The sequence below is a fragment of the Sparus aurata genome, chromosome 12, assembly GCF_900880675.1.
Source record: "Sparus aurata chromosome 12, fSpaAur1.1, whole genome shotgun sequence".
Taxonomy (NCBI): domain Eukaryota; kingdom Metazoa; phylum Chordata; class Actinopteri; order Spariformes; family Sparidae; genus Sparus; species Sparus aurata.
The window spans coordinates 23,907,930-23,923,912 of record NC_044198.1 but is presented as its reverse complement, the minus strand read 5'-3'; the positions used below and the strand labels follow the sequence as shown (position 1 = coordinate 23,923,912).

General features: G+C 45.1%; 1 protein-coding gene across 2 annotated transcripts in view; it reads right to left on the bottom strand.

Moving 5' to 3' along the window:
* col5a1 (procollagen, type V, alpha 1) overlaps positions 1-15,983 on the bottom strand; it is an 83,845-nt gene that overhangs the window by 18,806 nt on the left and 49,056 nt on the right. For both annotated transcript variants that reach the window (XM_030435668.1, XM_030435669.1), the window contains exons 21-41: positions 15,638-15,691; positions 13,996-14,040; positions 13,157-13,210; positions 13,024-13,068; positions 11,450-11,503; positions 10,327-10,371; positions 10,039-10,092; positions 9,259-9,303; positions 8,831-8,884; positions 5,810-5,917; positions 4,454-4,507; positions 3,982-4,035; positions 3,140-3,184; positions 2,890-2,943; positions 2,765-2,809; positions 2,603-2,656; positions 1,685-1,738; positions 1,537-1,590; positions 813-920; positions 633-722; positions 9-62 (exon numbers count right to left, since the gene is read on the bottom strand). In XM_030435668.1, the coding sequence (XP_030291528.1) occupies positions 9-62; positions 633-722; positions 813-920; positions 1,537-1,590; positions 1,685-1,738; positions 2,603-2,656; positions 2,765-2,809; positions 2,890-2,943; positions 3,140-3,184; positions 3,982-4,035; positions 4,454-4,507; positions 5,810-5,917; positions 8,831-8,884; positions 9,259-9,303; positions 10,039-10,092; positions 10,327-10,371; positions 11,450-11,503; positions 13,024-13,068; positions 13,157-13,210; positions 13,996-14,040; positions 15,638-15,691 (1,224 nt within the window). The remainder of the gene's footprint in view (positions 1-8; positions 63-632; positions 723-812; positions 921-1,536; positions 1,591-1,684; positions 1,739-2,602; positions 2,657-2,764; positions 2,810-2,889; positions 2,944-3,139; positions 3,185-3,981; positions 4,036-4,453; positions 4,508-5,809; positions 5,918-8,830; positions 8,885-9,258; positions 9,304-10,038; positions 10,093-10,326; positions 10,372-11,449; positions 11,504-13,023; positions 13,069-13,156; positions 13,211-13,995; positions 14,041-15,637; positions 15,692-15,983) is intronic.

Genomic DNA, 15,983 nt, shown 5'->3' with positions numbered 1-15,983 from the left:
GTACTCACAGCGGGACCAGGTGGGCCGTGAGGACCCTCATTCCCTTTCAGGCCGTGAGCCCCCTGCAGAAACAGAATAAAAGAGACGGCTTCAGAAAACAAACACATCTGTTGGGGAAGCACACTTCCTGCCTCGCACTGGACTGCCTCTCTTCAAACAGCGCTCAGCGTGAGACGGAAAACCTCCTACGGTCCCCTAAAGTGGAGGCTGAAGGCAGACGGGGGGGGAGAGGAGTTATTTACCAAAAAAACGTCGGCAAGCATCCTTTACATTACAAAGGGAAAGAGGGGCGTCGCGTCATCTCTGCATCCTGGAGCGAAACAAAAAAGCTGTCGCTGCCGTCGATTTCCCCGGCTAACAAGTTTGCAGCGAGAAAACAGTGCGGATTGCGTAACTGCCGGGACATAACTTTTGTGCAGTCAGAATGAAAATTAAAGAAATAAACAGCCCGGAGCACGCTGTTCCTCTTCTGTAGCCCACTCAGGGATCTGATATCACGTCTGATTCTTGAAGTTCACCACAGTCATACAGCTTACGGATTTAATAGCCCAGAACTATTATGCAATAACCAAGCTGTGAGAGATATTGAATTTGTGCGATGCCATTGTGCCCGAGCAGAAGGCGATGCTCACCACAGGGCCGGGCAGACCTCTCTCTCCGGGGAAACCTCTAGGACCGGGAGGACCGTCTTTACCTGCTGGGCCCGCGGGTCCGGGGTCACCCTGTGGATCAAAACGCAACGCTATTAATCCTGTAAAACCCCCAGCGTGAACAAACATCATTAAATATTAAAACAGAGCTTCGGGATTCACCTTGGCTCCTTCCTTCCCTGCAGCTCCGGGTAGACCTTGCTCGCCAGGTGGGCCCGGGGGTCCGGGGTGGCCTCGATCTCCCATTGGTCCGGTCTCACCTGTTGGACCCTACGATTGGAAAAACAAATAAATAAGTAAATCAATAAATAAAACATGCACACTACAGCACAAAACCCCTTTTTTGCAGAGGAGGTGTGAAGACGAGACATTAGGAGGAACACGCGGAGAGGATCAGCAATCTGATGCAAAAAAATACAAAAAAAAACACAAACCGCTACAATTTCTCCATTTATTACAAAACGTGGCGCGAGGAGAAGCTGAGCATTTGCTGCGTGGGAGGCTTACTAGTCGTTAAGGCCACATACAGCTCCGTTATCGTCAATGTTCTCAGCTGGCATTAGCAGAGCGGCTGGGAGGGAAAAGTCTGTTAAACGTTTATGCATAATGGATGAAGATCCCTTTCGCTAATATGAAGGAGGACAAACACTTAAGTCGCGGCTCGGACGGGTTCAAAGATTAATCCGAGTCTTTGGACCGGGGAAACAAAAGCCCGAGTGTTTTGCTAACTCGGGTGAATACTTAGTACAAAATGCAGATTCCTTATTTTTCTGCACGGAGGAACAGAATCAATACGAGTTACGCAACCAAAACAACAGCCGGTGAGTCAGCTGATGATATTATATGAGACCCGGAACGGGAAGATGGTCCGGGGACCGTGACTCACCTGAGGTCCGACCACGCCTGGAGGACCAGGGGGGCCGGTCTTGCCTTGGAATCCCTGAAATAAAGAGTAAAAAAAACAGAGCTGTCATTCAAACGGACTCTGGAGAGTTCAGATGAAGAGCTGAGTATTCAGAGCAGCTTCTACTCACAGTCTCTCCTCTCTGTCCGGGATGTCCGGGCAGCCCGTCTTTTCCAGCAGGTCCCTGAGAAAAAACATACAAAATATGAATGAGGTACACAGAAAGGCATTATGGGTAGGAGCGAACGAATAGTGCAACGAATAATCGATTAGTTGTCAACTATTAAACTGATTGCCAGTTAATCGGTTTAAGTGCATTTTTTATGTTTTCCTCTGTGAAAGAGAGATGAATATCTTTGGGTTGTGAACAAGAATCAAACATTTGAGGACATAATTCTGGGCTTTGGATCACGACACCATACTCTCACATTTTATATACCAAACAACTGATCGATTAAGACAAATAATCGTTTATTTACCGCGAGTCACCTAAACATCAGATAGTATGGCTTTGCTTGCACGCCTGTGATAAAAAATAGTTCACTCTTCACATAATAGAAATGGTTACTTGGCTCAATTACACGTTTTTGTGCATTAAAACTTCAAACTATCGAGACAAAAGCTGCTCTAGAAGGTCAAAAAGCTGCCAAATGAAGTACTCTGTGGTGTCGGTGTCACTTTAAACGAACAGTGTGAAACGTCTCTCGATCGAAACAACGGGAGCCGTCTTCATCGTCGAGCGAACTCCGCTGCAGACTGAAATGTTCACAGGCTGGGTTGTTTTTTCTAAAGCTTTATTCACGTTGTGTTCAGCCTCGCTCGCCGACTTCCTCCCTCAATGTCCTCGACTCTCTCAGGCGACCACATGAGATGCAGCATCGACCTTGACGACTCTTTGAACATCGTTGGGAACATTTGGTATAATGCAAGGACACTACAACAAAATGTGTCGCAAAGATTTAGGCGGTTTTATATTTTTAAAGGGCGCTGGTATCGTTATCGTTGGGTTTGTATACAGTGTTGTGTGTTTGTCTGAGTCTGGACTTACAGGAGGGCCCTTTGGTCCGGGGAAACCAGTTGGTCCCTGAGGGCCTGGCAGACCCTGAAACAAACACATGACTCCTGGTCAATAATAAGTTCTCTCCTACAGAAAAAGATTCTGATGTTACGAAACCAAAATGTGCCTCGTTGACGGCGTGATGGCACGTACCCTCTCTCCCGGAGGTCCTGGTGGGCCGTCGTTCCCTGAGTTGCCCTGATGAGACAAAAGGGTAAATAGTGAACTTGCACGAAATAAAAATATGCGAGGAAGTGGGAGTGAAATGCTCTGTGCACCTTTGGTCCAGCTTTTCCTGTCGGTCCTCTCGGTCCTCTCTCTCCCCGAGGGCCCTTTCGGAGAAAGACAAAGCGGTTAAAAAAATCACAGAAAGGGTCCTCGGAGGATTTTTGTGACCTGAAAATGCTTCTCAGCTGAAATCGTGTGGGCTCCCCCCCCTCAAGCATCGGTCAGGCTGAACCTCCGCGTTCACACGGCTGCCAAGCCGGCCATCTGCACATAAGCAGGAGTCTGCTGAGTAAGACTCACCGTCGGTCCTCGCTGTCCGCGTGGGCCAGACTTTCCTGCCGTTCCCTGTGGACACGAAGAACACACACCATGATCAAAGGAGGGGCGCTCGCATCATTAAGAGGCTGCATCCTCTCGGAAGTGCCGCTCTAATGCCAGCAGACAGTCACATTTGCAAACACGCTTCGGCAGAACCGAGCCATTTAGGAGCTCGGAGATCTCTTATCATTAATTACTCATTTCCAAAGCGCCGTCCATGTTTATCATCGCTTACATTAAATTCATTACGACCACAGAACGGGGCATTTTAATCAACAGCAGCGCACGATTTAATGGTTTAAAAGCAACATTATCGCCGCGGCGGCTGCATACAACTTTAATGAGAGAACAATTATATCTTTTTTGTGTGGCTTTCAAGTTCCCTGTGAGGAAGTGTTAATGGGCACGGCTATCCCTTTCGGCCCGGGAGCTCGCTCTCGTAAACTTCACAAATGTTTCGTGAAGATGAAAAGCTTTGTGCGCTCTCGCCCCATTCGTGGCGAAAAAACACCATTACTCTTTTGCGGGGCGAGCTAATGGCCCGTCCCTTTAAACAAAGAAGATGAAACATTGCTCAGCCGCCGCTACGTGATAAACAATGCTTTTTTTCGGCGCTTTCGAAATGAGTTGTGTGGGTAGTAATGAAGAAGAAACTGCAATTGTCTTTCTGTCCTTGGTGAAAATCTTTATTTTGGAGGCACGCAGCTACCTCTACGTTGATAAACCCGGCGCGGCGGCGACAGCAGCCTGTCTCCAGCGCTACGCCTGCATCGATCCGACCCTTGTAGGGATGAGAAGAATAATAAGGAGTCTATCTGACATACCCGAGTTCCTTTCTCTCCGTTGGCGCCAGGGAAACCTTGGAAACCCTGAGATCCCTGCATGTGCGGAGAGAAAAAAGCAATTAATCATTCAAGAGACAAACCCTAAATATTACATCCCCTTGTTTATTCCCCCGAGATATCCGTCATGTATTAAATGCAACAGGAGATTAAGTGCACCGTAAATACAAGCAGATGTCACATCAGGGGCAGAGCGCTGACACCAAAAGGCATATTCAAACCCCCGCGTCTTTGATCAGGGAGCTTCAAGCACGTCCAGTTGTCAGACTGCAGTTTTGGCTCGGAGAGGCTAAATGATGAGCCATCACAAGTGCAGCCCTCACACGCACACGCATTCATCTCTCATTCCCTTTCAAATCCACACAGGGACGTGGACGGATGCGGTGTCTATTATGAGGCTCCTCTACACGGAAATGTGTGGCAATGATGTTTAGAAATGCATGCGCGCACTTACCTTTGGTCCTTGTCTTCCTGGGTATCCTGGCAATCCGGGGACTCCGAGTTTACCCTGCGAACGAGAGAAGGAAAATATGTTTATAGTCGAACTGATAATTCTGACTCTTCGGTCCTTGAGTTGGAACGTTGCAACACACAACAGCTTATAAATGGTTCATTAAGTGTGTTGCTGTTTGTTCACAGTGAATAGAATATCAACTAAAGTCCAAAAATGCTGGATCATACAATTCCCATAATGCAACTCCTCTTAAATGTATTACATCATCAGGGTTATTTGTGAGCAGTGTTGTGAAAAGTACCCAAAGTCGTACTTGCATGAAAGTAAAGATATTGTGTGATATGTGACTTTGGTTAAAGTGTGAATAGTACTGGAGTAAAAGTCTTTGAGTATCTGATCTTAAATGTACATACTTACTTATACACTAGTCATACATGTATGTGTCTTTGTACATCAGATATCTAGTATTTTTCTGGGTTCTTTCATAGAAATTATGTGTCATTTTTACCTCCTGATGAATATTTTGTCAAACTAAAATGTGAGACAAGCAGACTGCATCCTGCCTCCACACTACATTTGTCCAGCTGGGGATGTAAACAGATTTCAACAGTAGTCTTACTGGTAGTAGAACTGCGTTAAAATATGAACGAGCACCTGCTGAACGCAGCGCGTTTATTCGAACCGGCTCAGCGTTTGAACGTGGAAATGTTGGCTGCCGTGCAGGCGCTAATTAAATATGAAAATGACTCAGCTGTTGCCTCATGTGGGATCCAGATCAGACTGGTGTCTGCATCCATAATGCAGTCCAACCGCCATAATGCAAATATGTGTACAGTTCACAGTCAACACATGTGCCTCATTACACGAGGGAAGCTTTAAGGGTAATGAACACATCACCCCTCGGCTCACGACTCTCCAAAGCAGATCCCGCGCGAGTCTCGATGATACTCGACGTCAGCTCAAGCCAATTTCCGAGCCTTTAGAGAAAGAAGCTGCATCCTCTCCATGAGAGAAGAGTTGTTTCTAAGTATTTTCAACAACAGCTGACTCCGTGTTCGGTTTAATAAAGAATCTTAAGAACTGAATCCATCTGATGCTCCACGCTGGCAAGAAAAAAAAAAAAAAATCGTTCGCCGTTCAAAAGAGAACGATCGCAAAAACTATTTTCCTCGTTAAGCCCTGCTGAGCTATAATCCGAGATCACACGCGCGACTGATGATACAAAATATAAAGTTTCTTTATTCCGTTTCATCTGACGGATAAACTGATACATCCAATTTAGGCAGATGGGATATCCTGCCTGTGGGACGCCAGTGTTGTGGTTGTAGCAGCCAGACTGGCAAAAATGGAGCTCACCTTCTCCCCGTTTGGTCCAAGAGGACCAGCATCTCCTGGGAGACCCGAGCGACCCTTTGGTCCTTCGGGACCGTCCTCTCCTCTGGGTCCGGCTGGTCCGAGCTCTCCCTGGAAGCACAGGAAGTCACATAGTCACATGCTTATCCAACAGCTGAGGTTCAGAGTGTAGAGTCATGGTGCTGGAAGGCTGTTTTTTTTTACATTCAGTGCTGAAAGTGTACATTTTGCTCACTGAAGCATCCACCAGCATCATGTGTGACATCACTTCCTCGTTCAATATTCAGCGTTATACTTTCAGATTTTAAACATTCAGCAACCGCGGAGAGTTTAGCTAGAAACATACTTTGCCCTTGTGTAGCCTAACAGACATGTTAAATGTATTCCATCATCCTGAACCATGAAATGAAATAAATTAAAAAAACATAAACATAAAGCCGCATGAAATATAAATTATCTTTGCACTGCATGTTTTATCCCCTCAATTATTTAAGGTTTGCCTAAAGTGGGGGCCCGCCATCAGGCTCGATTTCGTTTTTTAATTTGAATAAATCACAATAGTAATCGTTGTTCGTGCTGTTTTGTTATTCGGGAGGTACAAAACACTCACAGGGGGACACCTTGCACCGGAATTCAGTCGAGTACAGAACTTGGTATTCTAGTTCCATCTTGCATTTTAACAATACAAAAGGTGTTTCTTACTTTTGGCCTGTGGCGTTCTGTTAAGTTTGAGTTTTTTTGGCTCTCGTGAGGAAAAAGTTTGAGCGCCCTGGTTCTAACGGTGCAGGCACCAGCTAGCTAACTAACTCTTCTTCTTCTCTGCCTATTGCTGCTGCATTCTGAGGGCTTTACTGCCGCCAACTGTGTAAAGACGACTTTACACATTTGCGTTACTGCCCTCTACAGACAATCACCGATACTAGTGGTAAGATTGTTTAAACTCCGCCTCTTTACTCAATCAGCTTCTTACTACAAGCGATGTGGTCCTTCATGAGTGCGACATTGAATGCTAAAGTTACAACAGTTTGAATTATTTCACATGGAGGGAGCTGAATTTAAGTTTTTTTCTGTGCTCTTCTCACTCAGTTGGAAAAAAAGTGCAGTCAAGTTTCTCCAACCACCAATTGGGATTTGCCAATATTTCAACAAACATCTTGTGAGTTTAAGTTTTGTTAATTTAACTCCATAACCAATGTCGTTTTTTTTCTTTTCGAACGTTGGGGGACGTGTGAAGCCATCGATTTTGTCGTAGTGATCGTTCCTTTGCGACACCGTCACGTTCTCAAACATTCACATCCGTCGCAAGAGTACAGCTTAAAAAAAACACATTTTTCTTCTCAAGCCAACAAGGTGTTCAGGTCGCCCCGTTGCGAGCTGTGAAGTTGCTCAAAGCCTATTTTCCCTCGCTGCATGCCCCTCAAAGCAGTTAGCGACCCTATTATTGCCTCTCTCCGTACGTGCGCTCCACTTCTAGCGGGACACGCGCTAAATGACAGAGTACAAACTCGCTCTGACAACCAGTCGCTGCTGCGGAGGCCCAGCGGTGTGTGAAAGGTATCTAGTTAAAGGCTTTTTGCAGAGTTGCACAAGCGAGCGGAGAGGGGGGAAAAAAAACGCACACACCCACACTTGGAGTATACACATAAAACGGCATCAAGCAAACTGTACTTGACTCACACTTGCAAGCTCATCAAAGGGAACACTTTAAATTGAGCACTCACACACACACACACACTTTCGAAAGGGATGCTTAAAAATGAGTCATTTAGATTCTGGTCCATGTGTGTCTCCTCCAGAGCAAAGGGCCTCCTCAGCCCCTTGCTTTCATGTGGATTTGCTGCATCTCCAGAGAAAAACAGGCTGCAGCCCCCATGCCTCTCTCTCCAGTTTGATGGGGTTTAAAGTGCCATTGATTTCTCCTTCCTCTCTGTGCTCGGCTAGCCCGGTCAGGGGACCGGCGGTTTTGATGTTTGAAGTACGAGCCGGGGCGAAGAATGTTTCTCACTGTGAAAGACTGTTTTCTTGCTGCTTGACTTTGTAAATCCCTAATGCAGTTTGGGAAGCTGTTCCCGGGTACGCCTGTCAAACTTGAGCTTTCCTCCTGAAGTTGTCGAGGCTCAGACGGACGGGGGAAGTGGCCGAGAGCGGGAAAAGAATCGGAAACTGCTCGCGTGAATACACAAGCGCACACACTAACAGCCTAACAACATTCACAGTCCTTTTCAACATATTATGTGTACTCATTACCCACAATTCAACAGTACTCGCAGAGGCTTTACACGTCAGAGGTGTTTCGTACTTTCCCCGAGTTCAAGTAAAGGTCACCCTCAACTAGAAAACTACGCAGCACTGTCTCTGTCTGAAAAGCTCTGTTTTTCGCGCCTGTCTCTTTAAGGGTTCCTCCCTCCCGATCACCCAGTCTGCCCTGATTGGTCAGCTCACACATGCCCGACTCCTACAGCCTACAACAACACAGCAGCTGTTCTAAATCAGTTCTTTTGTGCCGATCTAGCCCGCGAGGCACAAATAATGCAACTGTGCGACACGGTGGCGTAGTGTGATGTCACAAAGTCACGTGATTAAAGGCGGGTCTACTGACGAGGCGTTTGAGGGGCGGTGTTTTCTGTGGGAGAGAGGAGCTTCTGTTGGACTAAAAACTACACAAAACACTGACAGAAAGGGAAAAAAAAGGCCTCCCTTAATATTTTTCTCTTCATGAGAACGTCATGATATTAATGTTAATTAACATTGTCATCAACCATTGACTAATATTAATTGGTACCTTAATTAACATGTGTATGAATGCATGAATACCTTATTATTATTAATAAATTATTACTAGATCATTAGTTAACTGTTAACTAACTGTTAGTTAATGCTTATTACTGCATTTATTAACGCTCATGAACGTATCCTTATTGTACATTCTCCTTAATACTACAATAATCCAAAATAACATATTAATAAATAATAGTGATAATAAACCAAACCGCAGCACTCAGGATGTGACTGACACACACTTACCCTGTCACCCTTGATACCCATGTCTCCCTTGAAGCCGGGGAAGCCGTCTTCTCCCTGGCAGGAGAATAAAGGAGACAGAAGGAGGTGAGGATGTAACGAAGGTGAACGAATGGCATAATACAGATGCTGAAACCATTTGAGAGGCATTCACACACACACACACACTCTCAAAGACGAGCACACACAGATGTTGAGTCTTGGCAAGATCCCCTGTTGCCATAGAAACTCTTGATCGTCTTTTTTTTTTTCTTTTTTTTTTTTTTGCTTCCGTGCCAGCAAAAGTCAGAATACAGGATTTCATTGAGATAATCATTAGCATCATGGATCAAGTGTCTCCGCCATAATCCCTACAAGCACTACAGTTCCTCTGAAGTCTCTTCCTTTCACACAGTCACTTTTTTCTCCCCCAACAGTCGGCGCTCTCTTACCTTTTCACCCTTTCCTCCTTTAAGGCCGCGAACACCGTCGGCTCCCTGTGATGCAAGAAGAGACAGACGTTACGTACAAACATGGCGCAAGTCAGACGAGCGGGAGCAGCTAGATTCTCTAAAAATAAGTCAGAAAAGTTGTCGGATGTAATTCATGGATGCGTTCAGGTGCTATGTTTGTCTGTGAACTACTTTTTTTCTTGACCTTTCACTTCGTCTTCCCAGAAAAGAGTACACACAGTCAAGCCGCCTGTGTGATCTCCTCTCTCGGCGGAAGCTTTAACGATCGGATCAATCGCAGCTTCTTGCTGAGATTCTATTTGATGGGATTTCTTTTGTCTTGGTTTTATCAGCTGCTGATGACAGCGGATGAGAGAAGGTCTGCGCGCCGCGAGCCGTTTTCAACCCCTGTGACTAAGCTCGGCGCCACCTGATGTGAGCGAGGTGATGCAGAGTCTGACAGGGGGGACGCTCGGTGCTTAATCTCTGCATCCAGGATCATTTTTACGCCTCTGTGACGAGGCCGTTTTAGCACTCCACGCTTTTCTTCCTTTAATTTCAGCAGAAAATTAGGTCTTTAAGTTTGTTGAACAGCTTCTTTTTTACAAACTCACACCCGTTCGCTGACAAACCTTGAAAATAATGACGCAGATTTTCTTTCCAGAGGCATTTCAGCTAAAGATAATGGGCAACTATTAGCCCATAACAGTTATTAATTACGGGGCAGCACCAGCTGATGAGCTCACAAATGAATTTATTAGTGGTTGATAATCATCTCACCTTCACGCCTCGGGGCCCAGGATAACCGATGGGTCCTTGAGGGCCAGCGGGGCCCTGGGGAGATAAATGTTCGGTTAGAGTTTTGCAGCACACAAGCCATTACTGTACACACACACACACACACACATGCACCCGCAGCGCTACTGTTATCTCCATTAATGCAAAAGGTTTTATGCAAATGTGTCTGAAGTAGGACAAAGACGTAGCGGAGCCGAGATACATTCGAAATGCGAAGCTCCAAAAACTGGAGAGAAGTGAAGAGAGCGAGAGAGAGATAAAAAAACTTACCATGTGTCCTTTCTCTCCGTTAGGCCCTTCCTTTCCAGGGTGACCCTGTGAATTATTAAGAGAAATGTTATTGCATCTCATTCCAGGATAATTACTGCCATAAATACTACAACACCCCCTTTAACTGAGGGATTAAGTTGTAAAACTACGGGAGGACGAATCAAACTGAAAAAATTGGAATGAGGGCCTTCGGAGTTCAATCTCATTTGGGATTTTCATCCTTAATGCGCAGAATTAGAAAACAGCGCTACCGGCTATTACTGCGCTCTAAAAGCCGAGACTGCCGTTTTGGGACATACTGTACATGCATGTGCACACACACACACACACAATATGCAGAAATCTAATATGGATGTCTGGTGAAAGGGAGACGGAGGAATGGAAGGAAAATCGATAGTATTCTCGTGAGACAAAAGAAGCTCTGCAATCCCTCCGGTGGTCTTTTAGCGATGAAGAGGGGATGAAGAGGGAAATAAATACAGAGGAGAGGACCGACATGAGGGGCATGAAGGGGGCACTGACACTGGAAGAGAGAATACTGCAGTTGATGGAAGATGCAACAAATGGGTTCATCTGAGAAAAAAGGAGGGTGTATAAACGGCAGACTGCAAAAAGACTCTGACAGCCATTAGAGGCGCAGAGGTCCTCGTGTGGTTTCCCTTTTAACATTTCTCTATACACTCTCTCTTTCCGCTCTTCCTCCACATCCCTCCTCTTTTTTCACACCATCTATCTCCATTCATATTTCACAGCCTCCCTCGTCTCTGTCTCCTTTAGGTGCCACCTGGTGCCTTTACCGTTAGCGCAGGTGTCTCCTGTGCAGTCTGTGTTAGCATGTATGCGCCTGTGCGTGGGCGGGCTGTTCCACTGTTACACAGCTGGAGCGATGTGTTGTCTCAGACATATGTTTCAGCCGAACAATTAACTCAGTGTGTTTGTAATGTGTGAAGAGGTTCTGAGATGCTGAGGCGGAGAGAGGCTGTGATTAGTGCCTTTTTCTTTTTTCTTATATGCAACTTAAATGTACACTTCTTTTCCTTTACGTTTCACTTTTTGCTATTTGCACAGTTTGACAGAGTTGTTGCAGCTCACTGAATCTTGGACGTTTGGTACATGAACTCACCGGAGGACCATCAGCTCCTGGCATTCCTGGCAAACCGGGCTTTCCAGTTGGTCCCTAGATCAGAACACAAGACAAGATGTTACGGCAAATAAGACATCACAAAGTTGGCTAACAGGTAGCATTCGAAGGTTAAAGGTATCGTAAAGGTCTGTATGTACAAAACTAAGAGTTTATAGCAATCTACTGGGGCAATACTGTACTGAGCTAAATGCTAACACCAGCATGCTAACATCGGATCGGAACTATTTTGGTAATCAATAAATAGTTTCAGTCATTTTCTGGTAAAGAAAAAGTCAGACACTGGTCGGTTTTAGCTTGATTTTTTGTCATGTGTGATAGTAAATGAAGAGTCTTCTGGTTTTTGACTGGTGGTTGAACAAAAGAAGCAATTTGAGGATTTCACTTTCACATTTTCTTGGACCAAATAACATCTAGTTGTTTAAACAAACTGGTAGATTAGTGATTGATTGAAACAAACAGTCAGCAAACATGCCCGCAAGAACAATGCTAACATGCTAACACGCTAACTCAGGTATGACGTTTACAATGTTCACTCTTTTAGTCTGCAGCAAACAATGTTGGGTTGCAGCCCTCTCGCTAACATGCTAGCTAACATGCTCACAACAACAATGCTAACATGCTAACTCAGGTATGATGTTTACAATGTTCAATCTTTTAGTCTGCAGCAAACAATGGTGGGTTGCAGCCCTCTCGCTAACATGCTAGCTAACATGCTCACAACAACAATGCTAACATGCTAATGTTTAGCAGGTATAATACTTACAATGCCTCACATGTTCACCATTGTAGCTTATGTGTTAGCATGCTTACATTTGCTAATTGGTACAGATGAGGTTGGCATTTACGTTTTACTATATTTGGTAATTAAGTATTCAACAAATTAAAGTGTTGTGCTGATGCTGCAGCTAAACAAGAAGTCAGGGAATCCGTGCGACTGCTTACAGCGGCCATTTTCATTATTAAATCATCCGGCGTGAGTGAGTCTGTGTTTCTATGATTTATGATCAACCTGGGCTATTGTTTACTTTCTGAACCAACACCCTCAAACAAATGGTCTTGTATCTCGTCTCCACTCTGTTCTGCTTCTTATTTTTTCTTGCTTCTCAAGGCCACAAGCTCTCTGGTTATTTCATTTAACAATCACGAGAAGCAAAAATACCCTGCATAATTCATCCTTAAAATCCAACTGTTTAATAACAAAACTCAATAACCTCGGCATAAGCTTGCAGATATGATTTAGCCGAGATTGGATTAAAATGTATCAGGGTTTAAATCTATCTGTAGCGTCTACCAGGCAGTATTCGGGGGGGGGGGCTGCGTTGGAGACGGGGATGCGTTTTGCATAATAGTGTGATAAGCATTTGGAGCTGAATAAAGATAGCAACTTGGCTTTCAGCTCATGCAAATGAATGAGACAATTTCCCTGCAATTTTTTTTAAAGATTTGGGGTTTGTGTTTATTAACATTTTATCACGCTGGCAGTTTTTTTTTTCTTTCTTCCCGGGGGAAGTTATAGTAAAGTTTCTCATAGAGCGGCTCATGTGATATCGTACCTTCTCTCCTGGAGGTCCGATGGCTCCTTGGGGGCCAGGGAGTCCCTGTGGACGGAATACACAATGCTCAAAACATTTTATTTGATGGATTGGGGGGAGAAATCGAAAGTCGGGCAACCTGTTCATCACTCACCTGAGCACCTGGGTTGCCTTGCTGTCCGGGAGGTCCTGGCTCTCCTTGAGGTCCCTGGAAAGAAAAGAAGCCATTTTTAGAAATCTCATTATAAATACAGAGATTGATTGTGTTATTTACTTGAGTTAAAAGCCCCGTGAGAAGCTGAGACTGATTTGTTTCTCCATATGGTCGATTAAAAGCGAAATGCAAGAACTGAGCAGATATAAATAAGCATCTGTCCGGCAGCACATCACTGCATTATTACCTTCTTAAACCTTAAACAGGCCGTAACTTTCAGACGAATAGCAACAATTTCTCGCTCTGGATCGAGCCAGACGACACACACAACTGCTTTTTCCAAATGAAAGAGAAACTGCTGAACCACAAACACACGACACCTTCCCTCTCAGATAACTGGCAATCAATTACGTTGCTCCCCCCCTCCCCTCGCGCAAGAGTCTGGGAAAAGCTGTTGATCTTCCATCTCTACCTAGTTGGACCGTTTCCCGAGCTGCTCTCAGCCAGGTATTCTCTCATTACAGTCAGCCGCTACCGAGAAATTGACCTGGAATGATTCGACTGGCCGTGGCGGACTGCTCAAATGGATCCAAACACAGTCGGCCTATTCGTCATTATCTGCTAAATATCCTCTGATTGTACTGCTGTGTGTGTGTCTGTGTGTGTGGAGCTCCGGAAGCGACGCAGTGGATACAATAAAGAGGAAGAGATGAGTTTGTTGTATGTTTTTAGATTCAGTTGTATGTGTTTGTGTGTGTGTGTGTTGGGTTTGTAATCTGGCAAAAGGAGAATGTCGGATACAGAACATTAGCATTCTAATCAATTCCAGCTTCACTTACGATGTTTCCTTTGGGTCCGGGGTGGCCGTCCATTCCAGTAACGCCCTGCAGCAGAGGAGACGAACACAGCGTTTAGTGCACGTGTATACGAGCAGGTCAGCAAATCTGTAATTCACTTAAAGAGTTATTATTATTTTGGGCTTGTACTTCTAGCCGTTAAATGCACAGTATGTATTTTTCTGCCGCTTGGGTTTCTCTCAATCGAACCAATTAAACCAACAGATGCAATCTGAGGAGTTTGTGTAATAGTGTGAGATCATGGTGGTTGCCGTCTTCGTTATCAAACAACCTGATGATCGATAAAAATCCATCCGATGTGGCTCAGGCGGAAACGCTCGCAGATAAAGTGGCGTTTCAAAGTTTGTTTCACATGAAGTTTGGCCGCTAAAGCCGACTTCCCTCCTCACCCTCTGATGTTTCCCTGGAAGTTCGAGTGACAAGCCGCCAAATGTAGCACTACTTTGGAGAAAAACTGCAGATTTCTCTGAGTTTGTACACAGTATGTCCTACATCCTGCAGTCCAACATGAGACAGCACCACCCAGATGAGCCGCTCACTGGAGCAGAGGCGGCAGAAGCAAACAGGAATCCTACAACTTGTCCCTGTTTTCTTTAAGGAAGCCTCTCGATGTGAAGGCAGACAGGGGCGCTTCTGACCCGTATTAACTTAACCCCTAACCCTGCATAAAAACAGGTCCGGTGTTAGGCCCAATCCCAACACAACACCCTAAAACTGGGGTTAGAGTGTCCCAAGTCTTGTTGGGACAGAAGGCTCGGCTCTCATGGGCAAACTTCAAACTGAGGGTTAAAAGAACTCAACAAGCAAACATCAATAGACGCTAGCTTGCTGATGCGTTGGTGGCTAACTAGCTTGTATTTCAATGTTGCATTGATGGACATGAGGCCCGAGTTGTTGGTACCGCTCCTCTAATATCAGATCAGACTGGCAGGGTAGGAGCACGGGGTGCTAACTTTAGCCTATAAAGCATCTGCTAGTGGTCAGGTAATGAAGCAGTGTTCATTCTTAATTGATGACTTGACTGATAGCGTGAAGTTGTGAATGATTTGTGAGCGTTTCTGCTTTTTATCTCCACAAGATAAATGGCAAAATGGCATTATAATGAGATCAGGATCGCTGCTGACGACTGCTGTGGGATAAGTTAAACAAACATCTAAACGTGGAAACGTTACAACATCTTTATATCTGTCTGTAGACAAGTTTATAAAGCTGATTGTAAGCCACACTTTGTTTTTTTTGCATCTGCGCCGTCTGAGTTCGAGCGTATGACTTATTGTATTTGAGATCTCCACGTTCCCGCACAGAGACACCGCTTCAAAATGAGCCACCTGATCGATGCGCACCGCCCGTGTTAAAATTAAATCCGTTGAAACGATATGAGCGTTTGGATTTGGCTTCGCTGTAGACACTTGTCTGAAGTGCCGAAGTCAAATTCAATAACATATGCTACTCTTTTATGTATGCCGCCTGAAATATATTGAGTTTTCGATTTCCCTGCGGATGTTGTTTGCATTGTCTTCTGTGCTTGTTCGCCTGCGAGATGGCACAATATGTACTCTGCTCTCCGAGCAGTAAATCTATTGTAACAGAGTAGATATGAATAGGCGAGAGGAGGGGGACTCACGGGGGGTCCGGGAGGTCCCTGAGGTCCTTTTGGTCCCAGCAAACCGCGGGGCCCCTAGGAAACAAGAAAAGAAATGAGACTGAGAACGACATCACACCTGCGAGAGGACTGCTGAATTATTAAACACGTGCCGCTAAATCAAGTTTTCAAAATTACACTTCTGGAAACAACCTGACTTCCCGAATGTCCTTGAGGATATTCGACAGAGTCGGTGAGGGGAAGCTGAACCCGCTTCCTTTTTCCTTTTCCTTTTTTTCTTCTTTACTACACATTTCCCACAGCTACGCCTCCTGAACAATGCTTTGAATCTCTGCGGTTTGCCTCACAGCCACAGTTACCTAACAAG